Source organism: Hemitrygon akajei, chromosome 10 (assembly GCF_048418815.1).
Source record: "Hemitrygon akajei chromosome 10, sHemAka1.3, whole genome shotgun sequence".
Taxonomy (NCBI): Eukaryota; Metazoa; Chordata; class Chondrichthyes; order Myliobatiformes; family Dasyatidae; genus Hemitrygon; species Hemitrygon akajei.
The window spans coordinates 146,412,030-146,436,103 of NC_133133.1; the positions used below are offsets into that span (position 1 = coordinate 146,412,030).

The 24,074-nt window shown below is 40.9% G+C and overlaps 1 protein-coding gene across 4 annotated transcripts in view; it reads left to right on the forward strand.

Moving 5' to 3' along the window:
* The window catches only part of wnt5b (wingless-type MMTV integration site family, member 5b), a 136,361-nt gene that overhangs the window by 100,257 nt on the left and 12,030 nt on the right, over positions 1–24,074 (forward strand). For all 4 annotated transcript variants that reach the window (XM_073059269.1, XM_073059270.1, XM_073059271.1 and 1 more), the window contains exon 4: positions 8,341–8,633. In XM_073059269.1, the coding sequence (XP_072915370.1) occupies positions 8,341–8,633 (293 nt within the window). The remainder of the gene's footprint in view (positions 1–8,340; positions 8,634–24,074) is intronic.

Genomic DNA, 24,074 nt, shown 5'->3' on the forward strand with positions numbered 1-24,074 from the left:
AAAAGTAATTTATTTAAAAAAGCGGCAGGCGAGGGTGCCGTTTCCAAGTTGGTTCGGCGGTGTTGCCGCTCACTTTGTTGAAAAGTTTGCTGGCAGTTAGCCAAGAGTGAACTGTGCACTTGCACTTCGTTCACTATTGCCACTCCTATGTGATCTGAGGCAAATGAAAATGGCCATTATTTTGACCCGGTGATTTTCAGGGGGAGCATTAGAAGTCAGAATTGAACTCGCCCTCGGTTAGAATAACATGGATTTAGTTTGTATTATATTTTCAGAAGAACTGTAAAAACGGAAACTTCTATAAACGTGGAATTGTGTAGACAACGACAAGTTTAGTTCAATAATATTATATACTAATGTTGATGTTATCTTTTACAATGACAGCTCCGTGGCATTTAAGGTCACCGTTTCATTCATTTGCCGATTAAACTACAATGGTCACAATGAAACAGATGAGGAAATAATTTCTTTGAACAAATTTTCCCTTTTAAATTATCTATTTGGACGGAAAAATTTTATTTTGCTCTGGGGCACATATGTTTATGAAGAAACCATGAGATTCCTTAATGAATGATGGGGAAACCAGAACATTAGAATTGTAAACCGGAAGGAGGAACAACAGGAACATGGCCTCTCTTCCAACTGTTTACCGATTGCACCTGTATTTGGAGTACTGCATATTGAGATTTTTTTTAGATAACCCAAATATAGAATCTCCCTCCTGGCACTTATCCTTGTAAACGGAACAAGTGCTACACCTGCCCTTACACTTCCTCCCTCACCACCATTCAGGGCCCCAGACAGTCCTTCCAGGTGAGGCGACGCTTCACCTGTGAGGCGGCTGGTGTGGTATACTGTGTCTGGTGCTCCCGGTGTGGCCTTTTATATATTGGTGAGACCCGATGTAGACTGGGAGACCGTTTCGCTGAACACCTACGCTTGGTCCGCCAGAAAAAGCAGGATCTCCCAATGGCCACACATTTTAATTCCATGTCCCATTCCCATTCTGATATGTTTATCCATGGCCTCCTCTACTGTCAAGATGAAGCCACACTCAGGTTGGAGGAACAACACCTTATATACCGGCTGGGTAGCCTCCAACCTGATGGCATGAACACTGACTTCTCTAACTTCCGTTAATGCCCTTCCTCCCCTTCTTACCCCATCCCTGACATTTAGTTGGTTGCCTGTTCTCCATCTCCCACTGGTGCTCCCCCCCTCCTTTCTTTCTCCTGAGGCCTCCCGTCCCATGATCCTTTCCCTTCTCCAGCTCTGTATCACTTTCGCCAATCACCTTTCCAGCTCTTAGCTTCATCCCACCCCCTCCAGTCTTCTCCTATCATTTCGCACTTCCCCCTCCCCCCACTACTTTCAAATCTCTTACTATCTTTCCTTTCCATTAGTCCTGCCGAAGGGTCTCAGCCCGAAAAGTTGACAGTGCTTCTCCTTATAGATGCTGCCTGGCCTGCTGCGTTCCACCAGCATTTTGTGTGTGTTGTTTGAATTTCCAGCATCTGCAGCTTTCCTCCTGTTTGCTATTTATTTTCTTTGTGTGTTTTTGAGTTACAAAGTTCAAGGTCACCTTTGATATTCTGAAGTTAAATTTAAATGTTTAATTAAGCACCATTTTTCATTTCCATCTCACCAGTCTTCAAATGTGGAATTAATAACTGAGATACCTTATCAACTTAACACCTATTACATCCCAGAGGAAGCGTTATTATTCAGATGCACCTGTAATTCATTGTATAGGAACATATCAACACATTCAAATATAGAATAGATCATACATCAGGTATGGGCTTCCCCGTAGTAAATATTTAACCCTCAGGTTCTGTCAGCTGCGTAAGTCTGGGGAAGACAATCTCTGGCCCCACCAAACGAACGAGATTGAGGTGCAAAACCTCCTGTTTGGGTGGATGCTGCGTGATGTGTTCCCCTGTTACAAATCAGTGCCACGAAATAACGGATGTTACACTATTTGTAATTAAATGATTTAGCTTTATAATTCTTAATTTGACTAAAGGGTTAGTAAAGTAAAAGAAAAGAACCCTTTTTAATGAAATGGTCTAATGTGCACAAGTTGGAGCTCACGGTTTCCCTTCCGCTGGTCCTCCATCGATTTTCCCCGGGCTTTGTCAACTCCCGGCCCCGCTCCAAGTCCACTCCTTTCTGGTGTCTACAACCTCTCCTTTCAGGCGTCTTCTCCCCATCTTCCACTGAACAAAATACCCAGGTCACCTCAGTCTCAGGCACACAACAAGAAAAAACACTCCCCTCGCTGGACGGTGCACATTTCTAACCTGCTGCTTCAGAAAGACCATTACATCAGCAGTGAAACCTTTCCCAGGATGTTGCTCTCTCTCTCTCCCCCCCCCCCCCCCCACCAAACTTAGTCATGTCCTCATGACACTGAGATAATTTGTCAACCCTTCATGTAAAGCACAAAGTCCAACCCAGGCGCAAAAGGCAGTGACATAGTTCCCCAAAGCAGTAGGGACCACACTCTGTTCCCCTGGTGCTACATGGGCCAACCTATCCAGCGGTCTCCTGATTCTTTGCAACTTCCATACCCCCCTCATCTACTTCATGTTAGAACACTACTGGGGATAGTTCTGGTCTACCTGGTGAGGCCCCCCCCCCCCCCAATCTATCACTCGTACCCTCCTGCAACTCGGACCCCTCTGTCCCTTGGCTGAGGTCTGCTTCATCCCACTGAAACTCAGGCTGTCCACAGAAAGCGCCACTCCCCCCCCCCCCCCCCCCCATTTCACCTGACAGCACGAGAAGGGTTGGGAATTTCTTCCTCAGTCAGTAGGGAGTTAGCATAAAAGAGGCATTTACCACACATTCATTACATTAGCAGTGAAGCCTTTCCCTGGGTGTTACAAATGTTTGCTAATTTAACCTTCAGGTTCAAAGGGCTTCATTTTGTGAATGCCATTAAATATAATGCCATCCCTTCAGCAAGAAGGGACTGTAGTTTTTTCCACAGATGCTGCCTGGCCTGCTGAGTTCCTCCGGCATTTGTGTCTGTTGCTTGTTGACGACAGCTTTTGCCACTTTTGAACAGACCATCAAAAACATAACTTTTCTTAACCTCACAATCTCCAATCTGAAAGACCACTTCATTATATATTTTCCTCTTAATTATTGTTTGTCTTTTTAACAATATAACAAAGTGCATTTCAGGGATTTGACCATTTATCAGAATTCTCTATTTTAATGAATACACAGTAAAAAGAAAACTTGAGCTCATGTAGTTCAAATGTATCTCACAACCAACACATTTTCAAATGTCGTGTGGTCATCTCAAATGGGGAAAGAAACCATACCGGGAGTAATGAGAAATTAAGTTCTTCTATTATTGGTGGGAATTGTTTGAGCAATTATAGTTGGTCAGGCCACTATGGGACCTCTCTCCTTCAGATAAGACAACGAATATTCTTTCCATCCTCATGAACAAGTACAGATTGCTGGTATTGAGATTGTTACTCATTTCTATCATTTGAAGTCAAAGAGTTTGAAATACAGTCAGTTCTTCAATTATGGGCACAGGTCAAGCATGTTTAGACAGGGCAGAGGAACCAAAAGCTGAATTTGATGAATCACAAAGAGAGAGATTATAAATCGAGAGTTGGGGATGAATGGGTCGCGTGAGGTAAATAATTCAGGTGCTAACCAAGATAAATAGACAAATTTGATTGGGGTGGGCAACAGGTGAGAAGGAAACTAAGATTGGCAAAGAGAGCATGAGAAGAAAAACACCAATTAAGACAAAAAGGTATAGTTGGAAAGATAAAAGGATATTTCGCACTGCTCTTTACCAAGGAAAAAGTTACAACCGAAATCTTAATAATAAGGAATGTAGCAGAGTTAATGGACAAGGTGAAAATTGTAAAAGTGATGTAACTGAAAGCCTGGCAGTGCTTAGAGTAACAAACCAATTGGTCCAGATGGAATGTATCCCAAATTGCTGGGGTGGGGTGGGGGGGGGGTGAAGATTGCAGAAGGCTTGCCATAATGTGCCAGTGCTTGCTGGATTCGGGGGGGGGGGGCAAAGGGCTGGAAAATGCAAATGTAACAGCCTTATTCAAAAGGGGTGTATATACAGTGCATGCAACAATTCAGTTTTAACCTCTGATCTGGGGAAGTTGTTTATGTAAGTACAATGGGTATTTATAGAAGCTTTGACCATCATTATTCAATTCTCTCTGACCACAGGAATGATGCTAAAGATTGGAGTACTGCTAACATTGTGCCATTGTTTAAAATGGGATAAAGGGATAAACTGAGAAATTGCAGGCTGTTTGGCTTCTGTAGTGAAAATAAATGATAGGAATCAGTTCCAAGGGTTGATATAAATCTTCCCATTTGTCATGGGCAATCAACATGGATTTGTTGGGTGAAGATCTCGTCTGACTAATTTGTGATTTTTTTGGTGGGAGGGGTGTAGGTGAGGGTGTTGCATTTGATACGGCCTGCATAGAACTTAGCAAGGCTTCTGACAAAGTCCACATAGTGGTCTATTTAAAAAAAAATAAAAATGTGGTAAACTACACCAGTGGTAGGAAGCAAAGAGTAATAGTAACTGAAAATCTGTTACCAGTGGATATCCAATGGGCTTAGTACCCTGGTTATTTATAATTACTTAATTTATGTTTAAATGTGCAGGGAATGATTTGTAGGTAGTACAATATAGGGCATCTAACCAGCAGATTTAGAACTGGTTTAGAAATTCTTCTGAAAACTTTTGACCACAGGTAGATATACAAACAACCTGCTGGAAAAAACTCAGCAGGTCAAGCAACGTCTGGGGGGGGGGCGGGGGGGGCATTGAAGTTGTTGAGGTAACAGATCAAAATCTTACATCTGGATTCCACCAGCAGATTGTTTATGTTCTGGATTCCAGCATCTGCACTCACTTGTGTCTCCATAGGTAGATATAAATGGCATTTATGGATTTAACATCCAAAGAAATGTGAAATAATGCATTTAAAGAGGTCCAGAAGGGCAAGAGAGATAAATGGAAGCTATTGAGTAGTGTGGAAGAGCATTGAGAGTATAATGTCTAAAGATCTTGTAAGTTAAACAAAACAGATAGTTAAAAGAGACATTCAGAATGTGTTCCATTATTAGCTGAGGCAGGGACATCATGCTAGAAGAGTATAGAATACCATGTAGTTCTTCCCACCACTTTACAACAAAGATCTGATTGTGCTGCATAGGGTACAGAGGAGATTTACAAGAATGTTGCCTTCACTGATTGATTTTAGCTATAAGACTGGAGCTGTTTTCTTTGACACTGAGAAGAGTAGAAAAGTGTATAAAATTTACAATGGGCTAAGACAATAAATGAGAAGAAACCCATTTCCCTTGGCAAAGTGGTCAAAACACGGGGCACAAGTTTAAAGTGATTGGTAGGAAATCAGAAAGGAAGTGGGAAAATAAACTTTCATCCAAGGAAGGTAGGGAGTTAGGAGCTCACTGTGGGAAGTGGTGGTTGGGGCAGAAATGTTCATCAATAGGTGCATTTAATGTAAGAGAAACGTACACAATGTACATTCTGAAATTAATTTTCTTCACAAACATCCGCAAGAAGTGGAGTGCCCCAAAGAATAAATAATAGTTAGATAGATAGATAGATAGATAGATACTTTATTCATCCCCAAGGGGAAATTCAATGTTCCTCCAGTATGATATCACATAAACACAAGACAGACCAAGACTAACTGACCAAAAAAACCACATAATTATAACATACAGTTACAACAGTGCAAAGCAATACCATAATTTGATAAGAGCAGACCATGGGCACGGTAAAAAAAAGTCTCAAAGTCCCAGATAGCCCATCATCTCACGCAGATGGCAGAAGGAAGAAACCTCCAACGTGGCAAAAACTTCCCGATGCAGCCTCTGGAAGCACCCGAGCACAACCAACTGTGAGTCCGTCCGAAAACTTCCGACAACTTCGTGCCTCCGACCAGCCCTCCGACACCGAGCACCGAGCACCATCTCTGCCGAGTGCTTCAACCCCGGCTCCGGCCACCAAGCAACAGGCAAAGCCGAGGATTCGGGGCCTTCCTCTCTGGAGATCTCTCCGATCGCTCAGTAGCAGCGTCAGCAGCACAGGCATGTCAGAAGTTTCGCCAGATGTTCCTCCGTGCTTCACACATCCGTCTCAATCAAATCAGGATTGTGCACGGCCCCTACTTACAGATAACGGATATTCCTTACTGGAGTGGCCGCTGCGCCCTGCGTCGTCGCGCCGCCATCTTGATGTTATAATCAAATATGATATATAATATGATAAATGTTATAATCATGTTAAGCGTTAGAATCCCGAAGTACCACCCCCAGCTCCCCCCCACGCATAAGCAGCAGCAAGGCAACGACCCCCCCCACCCTTGCCCACCCACCAGCAAAAAAGCACTGAAGTCCTCCAAATGTACTTGGATGTATGCTTAAAGAGTCGTGATCTGCTTAGCTACATCCTATGGGTTGGAGTTAAACTGGCTAGCCCGTCTTCTATTGGCATAGGCAGGATGGTCCTAATGACGTACATTTTCTACAGTTCAAAATGTTTTACAGTCGATTCTTGAAAAGCTTTGAGATAATAAAGGAAATCCACATTGTATTTATAACAAGAAAATCATTTACTGTATATTGAATACATTAAAAAACATGCAAAAATCAGAAATACTGTATATTTTTAAAAAGTGAGGTAGTGTCCAGTTCAATGTCCTTTTACGAATCGGATGGCAGAGGGGAAGAAGCTGTTCCTGAATCACTGAGTGTGTGCCTTCAGGCTTCTGTACCTCCTACCTGATGGTAACAGTGAGGAAAGGGCATGCCCCGGGTGCTGGAGGACCTTAATAATGGATGCTGCCTTCCTGAGACACCGCTCCTGAAGGTGTCCTGGATACTTTGTAGGCTAGTACCCAAGATGGAGCTGACTAGATTTACAACGCTCGGCAGCTTCTTTCAGTCCTGTGCAGTAGCCACCCCTCCATACCAGGCAGTGATGCAGCCTGTCAGAATGCTCTCCATGTTACACCTATAGAAGTTATTGAGTGTATTTGTTGACATGCCAAACTCCTAATGAAGTATAGTCGCTGTCTTGCCTTCTTTATCACTACATTGATATGTTGGGACCAGGTTAGATCCTCAGAGATCTTGACACCTAGGAACTTGAAACTGCTCACTTTCTCCACTTCTGATCCCTCTATGAGGATTGGTACGTGTTCCTTCGTCTTACCTTTCCTGAAGTCCACAATCAGCTCTTTAGTCTTACTGATACTGAGTGCCAGGTTGTTGCTGTGGTACCACTCCACTAGTTGGCATATCTCACTCCTGTACACCCTCTCGTCACCACCTGAGATTCTACCAACTATAGTTGTATCATCAGCAAATTTATAGATGGTATTTGAGCTATGCCTAGCCACACAGTCATGTGTATACAGAGAGTAGAGCAGTGGGCTAAGCACACACCCCTGAGGTGCACCAGTGTTGATCGTCAGCGAGGAGGGTATGTTATCACTAATCCACAAAGATTGTGGTGTTCTGGTTAAGAAGACGAGGATCCAATTGCAGAGGGAGGTACAGAGGTCCAGGTTCTGTAATTTCTCAATCAGGATTGTGGGAATGATGGTATTAAATGCTGAGCTATAGTCGATGAACAGCATCCTGACATAGGTGTTTGTGTCTAAAGCCATGTGGAGAGCCATTGAGAAAGCATCTGCCATTGCCCTAATGTGGCGATAGGCAAATTGCAATGGGTCCAGGTCCCTGCTGTGGCAGGAGTTCAGTCTAGTCATGACCAACCTCTCAAAGCATTTCATCACTGTCGATGTGAATGCTACCAGATGATAGCCATTAAGACAGCTCACATTATTATTCTTAAGCACCAGTATAATTTTTGTCTTTTTGAAGCAAGTGGGAACTTCTGCCCGTAGCAGCAGTGAGAGGTTGAAAATGGCCTTGCATACTCCCACTAGTTGCTTGGCACAGGTTTTCAGAGCCTTACCAGGTACTCCATCAGGACCTTCCGCCTTGCGAGGGTTCACTCTCTTTAAAGACAGACTAACATCAGCCTCTGAGACGGAGATCACAGGATCATCAGGTGCAGCAGAGATCTTTACAGTTGTAGTTCTGTTCTGCCTTTCAAAGCGTGCATAGAAGGGGTTGAGTTCATCTGGTAGTGAAGCATCGCTGCCGTTCATGCTATTGGGTTTCATTTTGTAGGAAATAATGTCCTGTAAACCCTGCCAGAGTTGCCATGCATCCGATGTCACCTCCAACCTTTTACATTAACCATACTTTCTACTTGTCTTTCTTCAGGGAGTCGGGAGACTGCTTTCACTTATTCAATATCAGCAGCGGGAGTTGTGAATGCCGTAAGTCGAGCGTGCCGCGAAGGGGAGCTCTCGACCTGTGGTTGCAGTCGTGCTGCCAGACCCAAAGATCTTCCCCGAGATTGGCTGTGGGGTGGCTGTGGAGACAATGCAGAATATGGCTATAGGTTTGCCAAAGAATTTGTGGATGCCAGAGAGAGGGAGAAAAATTACCGCAAAGGTTCAGAAGATCATGCCAGGATGTTAATGAACCTACAAAACAATGAAGCTGGCAGGAGGGTAAGAAATGGATGGGGATGTTTTATTCTGGACATGTTTATGGTTCCAACTTCTGCAATATCCCAAAGTGTTGACCACTCTCTCTCATCTTGACTACTTCTTCAATTTCAATGTTGTCTTATCAATTGGTTTGCCTCTGTTCTATATTTTAACATATCTTAATATTTCTATTTAAACTACCCACCCACTGACCAATAAATCATTCACTTTTGTTTTATATTTTTTTGATATTACATTTTGACTATCGTACTTTTGAATTGTAGGTAATTTTAATTATTTTCATTTTGATACAGTACTTTTGTTAATCTACCTAAAGATGCACATGTAGCAGATAACTTCAATTTCTAAACAATCCATAACTGTTCAGAATGACTTAATCGATTAAGATTTCACCTGGGTGCAAACATTCCCACAAGCAAAAGCTGTTTGGTATACTTCTATCAACATCATTCTATCCAGCCTCTGCAGGAAACTTTTATGTTATACACAGGGAATAATTAGTATATGGCCTTATTATTTCATTGGTGTCCAGTGATTCTGAAAGAAAATGTATTGGAAATGAGATTAGATTTGCTATTTGTATCCTGAACCTGTTAAAATCAGCTAAAAAACCTAACCTTCCCACTGGGATTGCATAATTTGGCCTGTTTTCTTTTAAGTAATAAAAAAGGAAGTTTTTATGTGTAACAGTAAAAAGAGAATTTCTTGGGTTGTTTCTGGGCTGAGTCACTGTTAATGTGACTGTTGGACTAAGTGAAGGGCTGCCTGATGAAATCAACCAACTTACCGTGGGCTTCTCTCTGGCTGTGCTTTCTACTTCCTGTCTGCTTCTACAAAGAAGAATTCTGACAATGTGTTAAAATCCAAACTATTGCAGATGCTGAAAATCTAAAATAGAAACAGGAAGTGCTGGAAATTCTCAGCAGGTCAGGTTGCATCTGTAGGAGGAGAAACCCAAGTTACCAATTCTAGTTAAAAACCCATTGTTATAACAGTCTTCAAATAGGCTGTGGTTTTGTTATAGTATATAAACATATAAACGTAAAGGCAAAATTAAATCTATGATATTGGATCATGCTGAATCCTGTTTACTCCACACACTCAACACACAGCCCCACCCAGGGTAGACATTCTTACTTTGGCAGACCCTCAGACCAATTGCCCTGGATGGATGGGGGTGGGGTTCTCTAAGCTGAAATGCTAGCTCTATTTCTCTTCCCACAAATGTTGCCTGACTTGCTGATATTTCTGTTAATTTTTTAGTTTTTAGTACAGTGATGCTACATGCCATATAAAACTTGCTTTCTGTGCCTGTCCCTTCCAGTGGTAAGTGAAAAACGTCCCAGTTTGTAGAAACAAAGTCTCCTTCTGGTAACTTGTAGTACCTTAAACTACTGTGCACAATGTCTATCAGGTCAACAAACTAGTTTGACTATAGCATCTCCTGGAATTGTCTGTCAAACAGGATTTGAACCAGTAGAATATTTTGGAGTGTGTATCAGAGATGCCATTAGAGCTGATGCACATGAATTTTAATTGCATAAAGTATTGGAATAAATTTTTGGGCCCATCTCAGGACACTTGAGTGCCAACTGTATAGTGTGCTGAAAGAAAAATCTGATGGGGAAGATGATATCACCATCAGAATGAAGCTCTTCACTCCATTTAATTCAATTTGCCCTATTTTGGAAATCCATACGTCTTTTCCCACTAGATTTTCTATTTGTGTTAGCCCAAAATCACTTTTGTGAATTTGTTCATATTTCCCTTAAGCCTGTTACTGTGTAATGTTAAGTATCATTACAAAGTTTTTTTGGCATTCTGTAAATTATACTGATTTGAGTGTGATATGCAGGCCCGAGGTGCACTTATGGATATCATACACCAAGGAGGTAAAATTCTATTTGTACTCTGTCACTTAGCCCTCAAGGAAGTACTTGAAATGGGTTCACTGGATCAAGTCGCATTGTGTGGGATGGCATGTATTGGTGCTGGAAGTTCAGAGTTCTACTCTTACAAAGTAACCAATCCAATTTGTTAATCTTGTTCTATTGCTATTTCTCATGCTTCTCATTCAACAATGAGTTCGAGATTAGTTAGTTTTTGAAAAAAGGGAATTTTTAGCAAAAGTCTGCAGCACACATGCAAACGAGCAAAAGGTATTCTAAATGCTAAGATCACAGTTCGAACTGTTACAGAAGAAACTTTCCTGTTTAAGAGAAATTGCCTGAAACATGTTGCAAGTAGTTCTGTAGAGACTTGCTCTTTGGTCAGTTCCTTCCTGTTATAATCCAAAGTGAGATCATGGTCGGAGGAGAACCAGAGTCAAAGACTGCATCCGAATTGACCTGCTGCTGCTGAACTCAGCCCTGAGTCCAGTCATGAGCTGAGGAACTGGTTGCACTTTACATCTGCCTCAGCTTTACATTTGTAGCAAGGCCTCTCTCTAATTGAATGGAATTATTAACACTGACTGAAATGGTAAGTGCAAACAAATATTTTATTAAATTTCATTTAATGTTTGCTCTATTTGAACTTGTTTTAAATTATAATTCATATTATACATGTACTCCATAATTTACATTCACAATAGGTAAATTTATTTAAATTTTTAAAAATAGTTAACAATATTTAATTGTTATTTTCCTGTCTAAGATGGTGCTGGTGATGTACAGCGACGACTTACTGGCAGCAAACAAAACTACTAATTAGTTTATTAATCGCACTTTTTCTCAAACAATCACAGCAGTCAACAGCCTGTAACTTCCCTTTTGGAGATGAACTTTTGAACTGCCTGCAGAACTTGGCGTTTTTGTGGTGTGAATTGAAGTCTTGAAGGGGCAGGGCAGCTGCAGTGTGGTATGTGTGGGCTGAAATGAGGCGCAGGGCCTGGGCCTAAGAGCAGGGAATGAGCCAATGTTTGGCCATTGCTGGACTGGGTTTGAAGCAGCAGATCGGAGGCGAGGTTAAGTCGAGGCAACAGGGCCCTGGTCCAAGAGCAAGGAACAAGTTGATGTTTGACCGATTTAAGCATCGGGCCAAATTGGGAAGATCAGCTACAAGCCAAATCAGGGCTGTTGGTCCTGGGCCCGACGGCATATCACAGTGGCAGGGCCTGGGTCCGAGAGTGAGGAATGACCCACAGTTTGGCCGATTTAAGTGCCAGGAAAGATTAAAAAGGTCAGGGGGTCAGTGACAGATGAGAGGGGCGGGGCCAGTGTTCAGTTTGCTGCTCACAAGGCTTATTCATCTCTGTGCTGAACTGAGGCTGTGGCCTTCAACTAACGAGCTCCTGGACTGGCTGTGATTGGCTTAGTGATTGTGAACTCACTTTTGTGAACTACAGTTCTGAAAATTACTTGCTTTTATTGTTTGCACTATTTGTTTTCTTTCCCTGCGTTATCAGTGTATGATGGTCTTTTTTTTAGTGGTTTCTGTTGGGTTTCTTTGTTTTGTGGCTTCCTAGAAGGAGATTAATCTTAAAATTGTATATAGTATACATACTTCGATAATGTATTTAATGACAGTATATTTGATGTAATGTAAAATGTTGTGGAAGTATATCATGTTATGGGAAAATATATAATTAATTGTTCCTTCATTGCTTCATCGTACACCAAATGATCCATTCTCCCCATGACTGCATGGGTTTCCTCATGCTTCTCAAGTTTTCTCCCGTATTCCAAAAAACATGTACAGGTTACTAGGTTAATTGGTCATATGGGTGTAATTGAGCTGTGTGGGCCTGTACCAATGATGTATCTCCAGAATAAAATTAAAATAAAACTTACCATACTATATTGTGAAAGGCAATCTTAGAAAAACAAATCTAAAAAAGTTTTTATTCCCTTAATTTTCCATGTTAGAAAAGCCTTATCCAAAGTTGATAGTTTAAAAAAGAAATTAGAATAAATATTACTAGAAAGTAAAAAATCATTTAATTCAAAAAATCTACAAAATTGAAACCAAATTTTTAAAGTATGTTTAACAATAGGGTTAAGAGCTTGTTTACCTATTCTGGAGAACGAAAGGGGAAGAGGAGCTCCTAATAAAGAAGCTAACGAAAACCCCACTTCTGAATTTTCCTCCAGCTGTAACCATGAAGGGCGATCTTGATCATCTATATCATAAATCCAAAAAGTAATATAGCAAATATTAATTGCCCAATGATAAAATCTAAAGTTTGGTAAAGCCAGTCCTCCATTTTTTTTTTTATTTTTGCAATAAAAGTTTATTCACTCTCGAGCTTTTATTATTCCAAACATAAGACAAAATCAGAGAGTCTATTTTGTCAAAAAATGTTTTTGGAACAAAAGAGGGAACTGCTTGCAATATATATATAAAAATTTCGGTAGAATAACCATTTTCATAGCATTTATTCGACCTATCAATGACATCCACATAGGTGACCATTTGGAAAGCGCCTGTTGAGTATATTCAACTAAAGGGAAGAAATTATAGGTCTTTAAAATTTTTTGTAATTTTGATACCAAGGTAAGTTAATATTGCCAAAAACCATTTAAAAGGTATTTGATCATAATAATCAAAATAATTATTAATAGCAAATAATTCACTTTTATGTAAATTAAGTTTATATCCTATGCTATGTAAATTAAGTTTATATCCTATGTATTTACAGGTTAGGAATTTCTTACGTGATTTTTTTACCAAATTACCCCTTGATCTGCTCTTCAAATTTGGCTTATGTTATTTTTCAGTTTAAACCTTTTCAAAAATGATTATAGCTATCATTTATAAACAGTTAATGAATGCTCGCACATCGCCTAATGATAGGGTTCAACGCTCCTGGGAAGTAGAACTTCAACATTCACTCTCAGATAACCAATGGAGTAAAATTTATTATTTAGTTAATAATTCATTTATCTGTGCATGCCATATTTTAATTCAGTTTAAGATGGTACATAGGGCCCATATGTCCAAAGGTAAATTGGCGCATATTTTTCCTAATATATGCCCTATTTGTGATAGATGTAATGCAGAAGTGGCTACTCTAACCCATATGTTTTGGTCATGTGTAAGTTTAAATAATTTTTGGGGGGATGTGTTTGGAATATTATCTAAAGTTATAGATATGGATGTTCAACCTAATCCACTTACAGCAATTTTTGGGATTTTCCCAGAGGAAGCAAGCAAAGTGTCTGCCTCCGCCCAACACGTGATAGCTTTTTCAACTTTACTGGCTAGGAGAGCTATTTTGCTTCACTGGAAAGAATCTAACTCGCCCATTGTTTTCTATTGGCTCTCCTCCATCATGTCATGTTTAAGCTCGGAGAAAATTAGAAGCCAGACATTTGATACATCTTTTGATTTTGAACAAGTCTGGCGACCCTTTATTTAATATTTTCACAAGATTTAATTTGTCTTTATTTATTTATTTTTCTTTATTCTCTTTGGAGAATATCCTTGTCCATGAAGGTTCGGAGATGACTGGAAGGATGTGTTTTTTTTTCTCTCTTTCTTTTTTAAGTTTATCCTCAATTGGACTGCCCAGTCTTTTTTTTTCTTTCTCTCTTTTTTGTTTTAGTTTAGTTAGTGGGGTTTTTCTTTCTTTATCAATAAAATTTCCAATTTTTTTATGATTGCTATGAGGAGTTGTAATTTCTCTCTGATCATTGTATATGTAACAGCATAATATGTTACCTATTTGAGTTTGATATTATATGCTTTTTGTCTTTAATATTGCTGTTTATGTCTTTTATATTATCTACTTGTTAAACTCCTCTTTCGATTTGTATTTGTATATTCTTTATTTGAAAATCAATAAAAAAGATTGAAAAATGAAATGAAATGAGAAAGGCAGAGGATTAAAAAAAACATGACGAGGAACCTCTTTAATAAAACTTATATAGAAATATAGAAAACCTACAGCACAATACAGGCCCTTCGGCCCACATTTTCGGCTGAACATGTCCTTACCTTAGAACTACCTAGGCTTACCCATAGCCCTCTATTTTTCTTAAGTTCCGTGTATCCATCCAGGAGTCTCTTAAAAGACCCTATTATATCCGCCTCGACCACTGCCACCAGCAGCCCATTGCATGCCCTCACCACTCTGTGTATAAAAAAAACAAAAACAAAAAAAAACAAAAGCTTACCCCTGACATCTTCTCTGTACCTACTTCCAAGCACCTTAAGTATATGTCCTCTTGTGTTAGCCATTTCAGCCCTGGGAAAAAGTCTCTGACTATCCACAAGATCAATGCCCCTCATCATCTTATACACCTCTATCAGGTCACCTCTCATCCTATGTCGCTCCAAGGAGAAAAGGCCAAGTTCACCCAACCTATTCTCATAAGGCATGCTCCCCAATCCAGACAACATCCTCGTAAATCTCCTGTGCGCCCTTTCTATGGTTTCCATGACCTTCCTGTAGTGAGGCGACCAGAACTGAGCACAGTACTCCAAGTGGGGTCTGACCAGGGTCCTATATAGCTGTAACATTACCTCTCGGCTCCTAAACTCAATCCCACCATATGCTTTCTTAACCACAGAGTCAACCTACGCAGCAGCTTTGAGTGTCCTATGGACTCGGACCCCAAGATCTCTCTGATCCTCCACACTGCCAAGAGACTTGCCATTAATGGTATATTCTACCATCATATTTGACCTACCAAAATGAACCACCTCACACTTGCCTGGGTTGAACTCCATCTGCCATTTCTCAGCCCAGTTTTGCATCCTATCAATATCCCACTAACCACTGACAGCCCTCCACACTATCCACAACACACCCAACCTTTGGGTAATCATCAAACTTACTAACCCATCCCTCCACTTCCTCATCCAGGTCATTTATAAAGATAACAAAGAGTAGGGGTCCCAGAACAGATCCCTGAGGCACACCACTGGTTACCGAACTCCATGCAGAATATGACCTGTCTACAACCCCTCTCTGCCTTCTGTGAGCAAGTCCGTTCTGGATCCACAAAGCAATGTCCCCCTCGATCCCATGCCTCCTCACTTTCTCAGTAAGCATTGTATGGGGTACCTTATCAAATGCCTTGTTAAAATCCATAAACACATTTATGACTCTACCTTCACCAATGTATTTAATCACATCCTCAAAAAAATCAATCAGGTTCGTAAGGCATGACCTGCCCTTGACAAAGCCATGCTGACTATCCCTAATCATATTATACCTCTCCAAATGTTCATAAATCCTGCCTCTCAGGATCTTCTCCATCAACTTACCAACCACTGAAGTAAGACTCACTGGTCTATAATTTCCTGGGCCATCTCTACTCCCTTTCTTGAATAAGAGAACAATATTTGCAACCCTCCAATCCTCCAGAACCTCTCCCATCCTCATTGAAGATGCAAAGATCATTGCCAGAGGCTCAGCAATCTCCTCCCTCACCTCCCACCGTAGCCTGGGGTACATCCTGTCCGGTGACTTATCCAACTTGATGCTTTCCAAAAATTTCAGCACATCCTCTTCCTTAATATCTACATGCTCAAGCTTTTCAGTCCGTTGCAAGTCATCACTACAATCACCAAAATCCTTTCCCGTAGTGAATACTGAAGCAAAGTATTAAGTACCTCCGCTATTTCCTCCAGTTCCATACACACTCTATCACTGTCACACTTGATTGGTCCTATTCACTCACATCTTATCCTCTTGCTCTTCACATACTTGTAGAATGCCTTAGGGTTTTCCTTAATTCTGTTCGCCAAGGCCTTCACATGACCCCTCCTGGCTCTCCTAATTTCATTCTGAAGCTCCTTCCTGCTAGCCTTATAATCTTCTAGATCTCTTTCATTACCTAGTTTTTTGAACCTTTCGTATGCTCTTCTTCTTGGTTAGATTTACAACAGTCTTTGAACTCCACGGTTCCTGCACCCTACCATCCTTTCCCTGTCTCATTGTAACATATCTGTGCAGAACCCCACGCAAATATCCCCTGAACATTTGCCACATTTCTTCCGTACGTTTCCCTGAGAACATCTGTTTCCAATTTATGCTTCCACGTTTCTGCCTGAGAGTCTCATATTTCCCCTTACTCCAATTAAACATTTCCCTAACTTGTCTGTTCCTATCCCACACCAATGCTATGGTAAAGGAGACAGAATTGTGATCACTATCTCCAAAATGCTCTCCCACTGAGAGACCTGACACCTGACCAGGTTCATTTCCCAACACCAGATCAAGTACAGCCTTTCCTCATGTGGACTTACCTACATATTGTGTTCTATGACCACTTAAACAAAGCTTCTTTTCTGGTCAGATCCTCAGCATTTTGTTGATTCATTTGAAATATATATTTGCTGATTTCATGCAATGCAATGAAAAATTAAGACTTTTTACATTTCTTCCCTGGTTCCAGTCAGTCAGCTTCAAAAATCTGTCTGTACTTACCTTTTGGGTTGTGGAGGGTAATGGCTACACAGAGTTGGCTTCACTCTGAGCCAGGAAACAGATAGTATTATATATTTTTTCCTGTCTCATCACCTGAGCAAAGACATACATAGTATGGTTTTGCTTAAAAAGAGGGATGTCAGGGACATTAGGAAAGAATGTCACTGTCTTATGCTTCTTCTAAAACAAAACTGTGGGAAGTAGCTTGTTTGAATTATTCTTGATGGTGTTTGGAGGGAATAATTAAAACCTTTAGAAGTCCAGAGTGAGAAGAATTATTTTACAGCACACTAATAGCTGATTTCATTGAAAATTGTTTGTTGAATGAATTATTGAATGAATAAATGTACAAATGAAGCTGAAAAACGAAGGCTTCCAACTTTTTGTTGTAGGATGGTATAACATGCATCTGAAAACAACATGGACAGTTAAGCGTCAAAATATACAGAGTTACCAAAAAAGTTTTTAAAAAATGCATTTTCTGAAATAGTATTATAACAAAGGTAAAGTGCAAGTGAAATGTCCTTGTACAGATGATGGGTCCCTATTTTATCATGGAGAGAGAACACCATTTTTAATGTACATAGTAACTTTTATTACACTTGTTAGTAGGGAATAGCCTGTCAATGCTACACTCATGATAGTCAATGGCAGTTGGTACTTTATTCCTCCAACTGCAAAAAAATTTGGTTATGTTTTAAAGGATCCTAGAGTTTTCTCTTAATTCTTGGCCTTGAAAGTGGAGTCAATACACTGAAATGTGTCAAGAATTCCCTCAGCCTTAAATTGGATTAATCCACACTTTCCTACTATTCAACTTGAAGTGAAGTTAAATACATTTCATTGTCATTCCCTAGTGTAATATATGCAGTAGGTTCTCTATTGGCTATCTTAGCTATACCAGCGAGCCTACATTCAACTCAATTCCCCTCATTATTTAGACCCTACGTATCAGTCTGGTGGCTCTTAGATAGATAGATAGATAGATACTTTATTCATCCCCATGGGGAAATTCAGCTTTTTTTTTTCCAATGTCCCATACACTTGTTGTAGCAAAACTAATTACATACAATACTTAACTCAGTAAAAAATATGATATGCATCTAAATCACTATCTCAAAAAGCATTAATAATAGCTTTTAAAAAGTTCTTAAGTCCTGGCGGTTGAATTGTAAAGCCTAATGGTATTGGGGAGTATTGACCTCTTCATCCTGTCTGAGGAGCATTGCATCGATAGTAACCTGTCGCTGAAACTGCTTCTCTGTCTCTGGATGGTGCTATGTAGAGGATGTTCAGAGTTTTCCATAATTGACCATAGCCTACTCAGCGCCCTTCGCTCAGCTACCGATGTTAAACTCTCCAGCACTTTGCCCATGACAGAGCCCGCCTTCCTTACCAGCTTATTAAGACGTGAGGCGTCCCTCTTCTTAATGCTTCCTCCCCAACACGCCACCACAAAGAAGAGGGCGCTCTCCACAACTGACCTATAGAACATCTTCAGCATCTCACTACAGACATTGAATGACGCCAACCTTCTAAGGAAGTACAGTCGACTCTGTGCCTTCCTGCACAAGGCATCTGTGTTGGCAGTCCAGTCTAGCTTCTCGTCTAACTGTACTCCCAGATACTTGTAGGTCTTAACCTGCTCCACACATTCTCCATTAATGATCACTGGCTCCATATGAGGCCTAGATCTCCTAAAGTCCACCACCATTTCCTTGGTCTTGGTGATATTGAGACGCAGGTAGTTTGAGTTGCACCATATCACAAAGTCCTGTATCAGTTTCCTATACTCCTCCTCCTGTCCATTCCTGACACACCCCACTATGGCCGTGTCATCAGCGAACTGCATTATACAGTGCACTCATGGCTTGCACTGACTTATATTAAATTCATGGAATTTATTTGGGTTATCTCTGGGGGGGGTATGTTTTGAAACTTCGCATGAATAATTGGGAAAATAATTATAGGTCTGTTTGCATTACTGAGTGGCTTAATCTCTTGCTTGATGGCCTTTTTATTTTAGTAAAATATTTTTTCTTGCTTTTGTTAGCTCCTGCTGTTACACGTTTCTTGGTTCTTTTCTGAGCATCCTGTCTATCTGAGTATTCCACTCTCCTTTCTCCTGCAAAGTCTTGGAGGGTTTACCTTTCTGTTTAATTTTACTTTAATATATTTGTGGGCCTTATCTATTTATTTTGCCTGTTCATTTTAGGAATATATTTCTCCTATATGGTCAGATTTATTCAATTCAAGGTGTTTTGGCAGTCCACTATCATAGTGTTGCCGACCAATTTACTTCAGTCCAATTAGCCTAATGTTATTTATTAATGGACTGCAAGATGGCGCTGGTGAACCAATTGAATTGACTTTATTACTTACATCCTTCATATACATGAGGAGTAAAAATCTTTACATTATGTCTCCATCTAAATGTGCAATGTGCAGTTATAATAATTTATAATATTATGTACAACCGGATGGTCAATATAACATAGAAATACAGTTGTGTTAGCATAAATTAATCAGTCTGATGGCCTGGTGGAAGAAGCTGTCCCAGAGCCTGTTGGTCCTGGCTTTTATGCTGGGGTACCTTTTGCTGGATGGTAGCAGCTGGAACAGTTTGTGGTTGGGGTGACTCGGGTCTCCAATGATCCTTCGGGCCCTTTTTACACACTATTCTTTGTAAATATCCTGAATAGTGGGAAGTTGACATTTACAGATGAGCTGGGCTGTCAGCACCACTCTCTGCAGAGTCCTGCGATTGAGGGAAGTACAGTTCCCATACCAGGCAGTGATGCAGCCAGTCAGGATGCTCTCAACTGTGTCCCCATAGAAAGCTCTTAGAATTTGGGGGCCCGTACCAAATTTCTTCAACCACCTAAAGTGAAAGAGGTGCTGTTGTGCCTTTTTCACCACACAGCCGGTATGTACAGACCATGTGAGATCCTCGGTGATGTTTATGCCGAGGAACTTAAAGCTGTTCACCCTCTCAACCCCAGATCCATTGATGTCAATAGGGGTTAGTCTGTCTCCATTCCTTCTGTAGTCCACAACCATGGCAATGTTCTGCGGGCTACATACAATACTTCTAAATATACCTCTTTTGAATTACGTTGACTGCAATCTGCGGCAGATAAGTATAGCAATGTACTTTTAAATCAGCTTAATGATCTCCAGGTTTCACAGTCTTCTGAAGGGCTCATCAGACCAAGCATGTATGGCGCCTTTAAGAGGACAAAGGTTCATGGCCATGGTCTGAAGCAAGGCGGAGGGGTGGGAGACTTCAAGCCAGGCTGAAACGCAGAGGGGTGAGGCACCCTTGACCCAGCAAGTCTGCATTCTCTGGAGAACAAAATTGTGGACCTGAGGACAAGGTTGTTGTATCTAAGGGAATGGTGTGTTCTTTGTCCGAGTGAGATGTGCCTTTCATGCAACATGCCAGATAGTGATCAAACCAGAAGGCTTCTTGATTTACAGAATGGTTCGAACTGCTGATTTGGAAGAGGCAAAATGCTGGAGGTGTGTGTTTTATGATAAACTCTTGGTGATGTTCCGATGTGATGGTTTTGTCGAACTGGTGTTCCCCTGACATTGAACACCTATTGATCAAATGCTGTCTGTTCTATTTACCTAGGGAGTTCTCCATAATTCTGACCAGTTTACACACCACTGGTAGCCGACTATAATCAAGCACTTGAGGTACTGCATGATGTTGTCTCCAAACATGAAATGGTCCGTCCCGATGCATTTCAAATCACAGTTGAGGATTTCAACCAAGCTTGTTTGAAGAAAACCCTGCCCAATACTATCAGCATATAACCTGTAGCACCAGAGGTCCCAATGTACTAGAGTGCTGTTAAATTAAGATGAGGAATACCTATCACTCCTTGCTCAGACTGCATTTTGGTAAGTCAGATCACTTGGCTGTCCTTCTCCTACCTATATACAGCCAGAGGCTGACGAGGCTCCAGAGATTCAGAAAACAAAGAAGTGGTCGCAGGATTTCTCTGAGTTGGACTGAACTGTGTTCGAGGACTCACATGTGGATCTCAATGAATGCATCATGGTTGTCACAGACTTTATTAAAACAGTTGTAGATAAATGTGTCCCCACAAAATCATTCAGAGTCTTCCCCAGTCAGAAGTCCTGGTTGAATCTTGAGATCTTCAATCTGCTGAAGGTCAGATCAGTGTGGCGACTAAGAAAGTTACAACAGGTCCAGGTACGATCTCCGGAAAGCCATCCCACGGGCAAAGTGGCCGTTCCAGGCTAAACTTGAATCAGTGAAGGATGCTTGACAGTTGCGGCAGGGCTTGGAATACTTTCACCTCATAAAGTTAAATCACGCGACATGGCACCCAGGGCTTTGCTTCCAGGTGACCTCAATGCCTTCTGTGCTTGCTTTGACCATCAAAACATGGAGGAACCTCTTGCTTCAAGCAGGCTTCAATTTTAGTGGTGTCCAAGAAGAACGTGGCAGCCTGCCTCAATGACTATCATCCAATAGCATTTACATCCACAGTGATGAAGTGCTTTGAGAGGTTGGTGATGAAATATATCAACTCATGTTTGAGAAGTGAATTGGATCTACTCCAATTTGCCTACTGGCACAACAGGTTCACGGCAGAAGCCATCTCATTGGCTCTTCACTCAACCATGGAAATATCTGGACAGCAAAGATGCATGCATCAGGATGCTCTTTATTTATGCTCAGCATTCAAGACTATCATCCCCTCAAAACGAATCAATAAGCTTTAAAACCTTGGCCTCAATATTTCTTTGTGCAATTGGATCCTTGATTCCCTCACATGTAGACCCCAGTCAGTTTGGATTGGCAACATCTCTTCCACAATCCCCCTCAGCACAGGTGCACCACAAGGCTGTGTGCTTAGCCCCCTGCTCTACTCGCTTTACACTTATGACTGAGTGGCTACGTCCAACTCCAATGCCACATTCACGTTTGCTGATGACACTGTTGTTTGAAGCCAAATCCAAGGTGGTGACGAATCAGCATATAGGAGGGAGATAGAAAATCAAGCTGAGTGGTGCTGTAACAACAACCTCTTACTCAATGTCAGGAGGAAAGTAGAGGCCCATGAGCTAGTCTTTATCAGGGAATCGGGTGGAGAATGTCAGCAACTTTAAATTCCTCGGTGTTAACATTTCATCCTGGGCCCAGCACAGATGGTGCAAATTTGAAGAAAGCACGGCAGCGCCTCTACTTCCTTAGGAATTTGCAGATTCAGCAGGCCATCAAAAACTTTGACAAACTTCTTTAGACGTGTAGTGGAGTGTATATTGACTGTTTGCATCAGAGCCTGGTATAAAAACGCCAATGTCCTTGAACAGAAAATCCTACAAAAAGCAGGGAATACAGCCCAAGCTCTCCCCACCATTGAGCACATCTACATGGAGTGCTGTTGCAGGAAAGCAGCATCCTTCATCGGGGACCTTCACCACCCAGGACATGCTCTCTTGTGCTACCTTCAGGAGCCTCAGGATGCACGCCAGGGGTAGGAACAGTCACTACCCCTCAATCATCCAGCTCTGAACCAAAGGGAATAACTTCACTCGACTTCTCTTGCTCCATCGCTGAAATGTTCCCACAATCTATGACGTGTTTTCACAACCTATGGACTCACTTTCAAGGACTCTTCATCTCATATTCTTGATATTTATTGCTTATTCATTTATTATTATTATTATCTTTTTTGTATTTGCACAGTTTGTAGTACCTTGCACTTTGCACACTGACTGAACACTCATGTTGGTGCAGTCTTTCATTGATTCTGTTATTGTTAATTTACTTAAAGATACAACACGGTAACAGGCCTTTCCAGCCCAATGAACCCATGCTGCTCGATTATACCCATGCCACCAACCAACCAACCAAACAACTACCCGTATGTCTTTGGACTGTGGGTGGAAACTGGAGCATCTGTGGGGTCATATGGGGAATGTACTGAATCCTACAGACAGTGGCGATTCTTAGCTATGTAATTGTGGTGCTTTGTTATTATGGATTTATTGAGTATTCCCCCAAGAAAATGAATCTCAGGGTTGTATATGGTGACATATATGTACAGTACCTTGATGATAATAAATTTATTTTGAACTTTGATTTATTCTCAGCATGTGGAGAGCAGATTTGTATTTTTTTCTCATCATACTGAGGAGCTTAAGCTAAACTGGATACAAATAGAAGGTTCCTTTTCCTGAAGAACCTGATAATTTTTTTACAAGAATCTAATAACTTTCATAGATATATTCTGGTGACCATTCACAAATTTCAAAGCTTTACAATTTGCCCCAGTGCATCTAGGCTGAAATCTGTCTGTAACTGTTTGGTTTCAGCATTTTTTCTTCCCTCACTTCTTTGAGTTAAAGCTATATATAGGGCTCTTGCTATATTTTTCTCCTAAGCTTCTTGTACTTGAATAATTACTGGCTATTACCTCCTTAAGGGTGATGGTAATTTCTGTTCTCTGCATATTACCTGGGTCAATGACAAATATTGCTTGATTAGTGTTTGTTAGTAAGCTAACTTTCCTGTTCCCACATAACCTGTCCATTGAGTGAAATTGTCCTCCTCTATGGTTTCTCACACCAATCCAAACTAACATCTGCCATGGAGACCTCTATGGCTCTTGACTTCACATACTCCGTGGGCCCAATCATCTTATTATATTTAAGCAAGTTGTACAAGTGCAAGCTGTTATCACACAACTCTTACCTGCAGGGGGCAGTAATTCATGTTTTTAACACTGTGTCGCACGATGCCTCATCTGCACGTCACCACTCAAACACATATGTATGAAATCCAATGTATGTCTACATACTCAAGTGATGAAAATTAATCCAAAAACAATCTTGGGCTTTCTTAGCAATTCTATTTATCACTATGATCTGTCTTAAATTTAATCTTATGAACAAAATGTGCTTCTTGTAGAGTGTGCTTTACTTTTATTCCATGACCTGGATCACTTGAAATTTGCTGCTTAATTTTTCTCCTGCTGTGTATCTCCTCACTCATGGCTGGACATGTTTCTGGTTCTGACTGT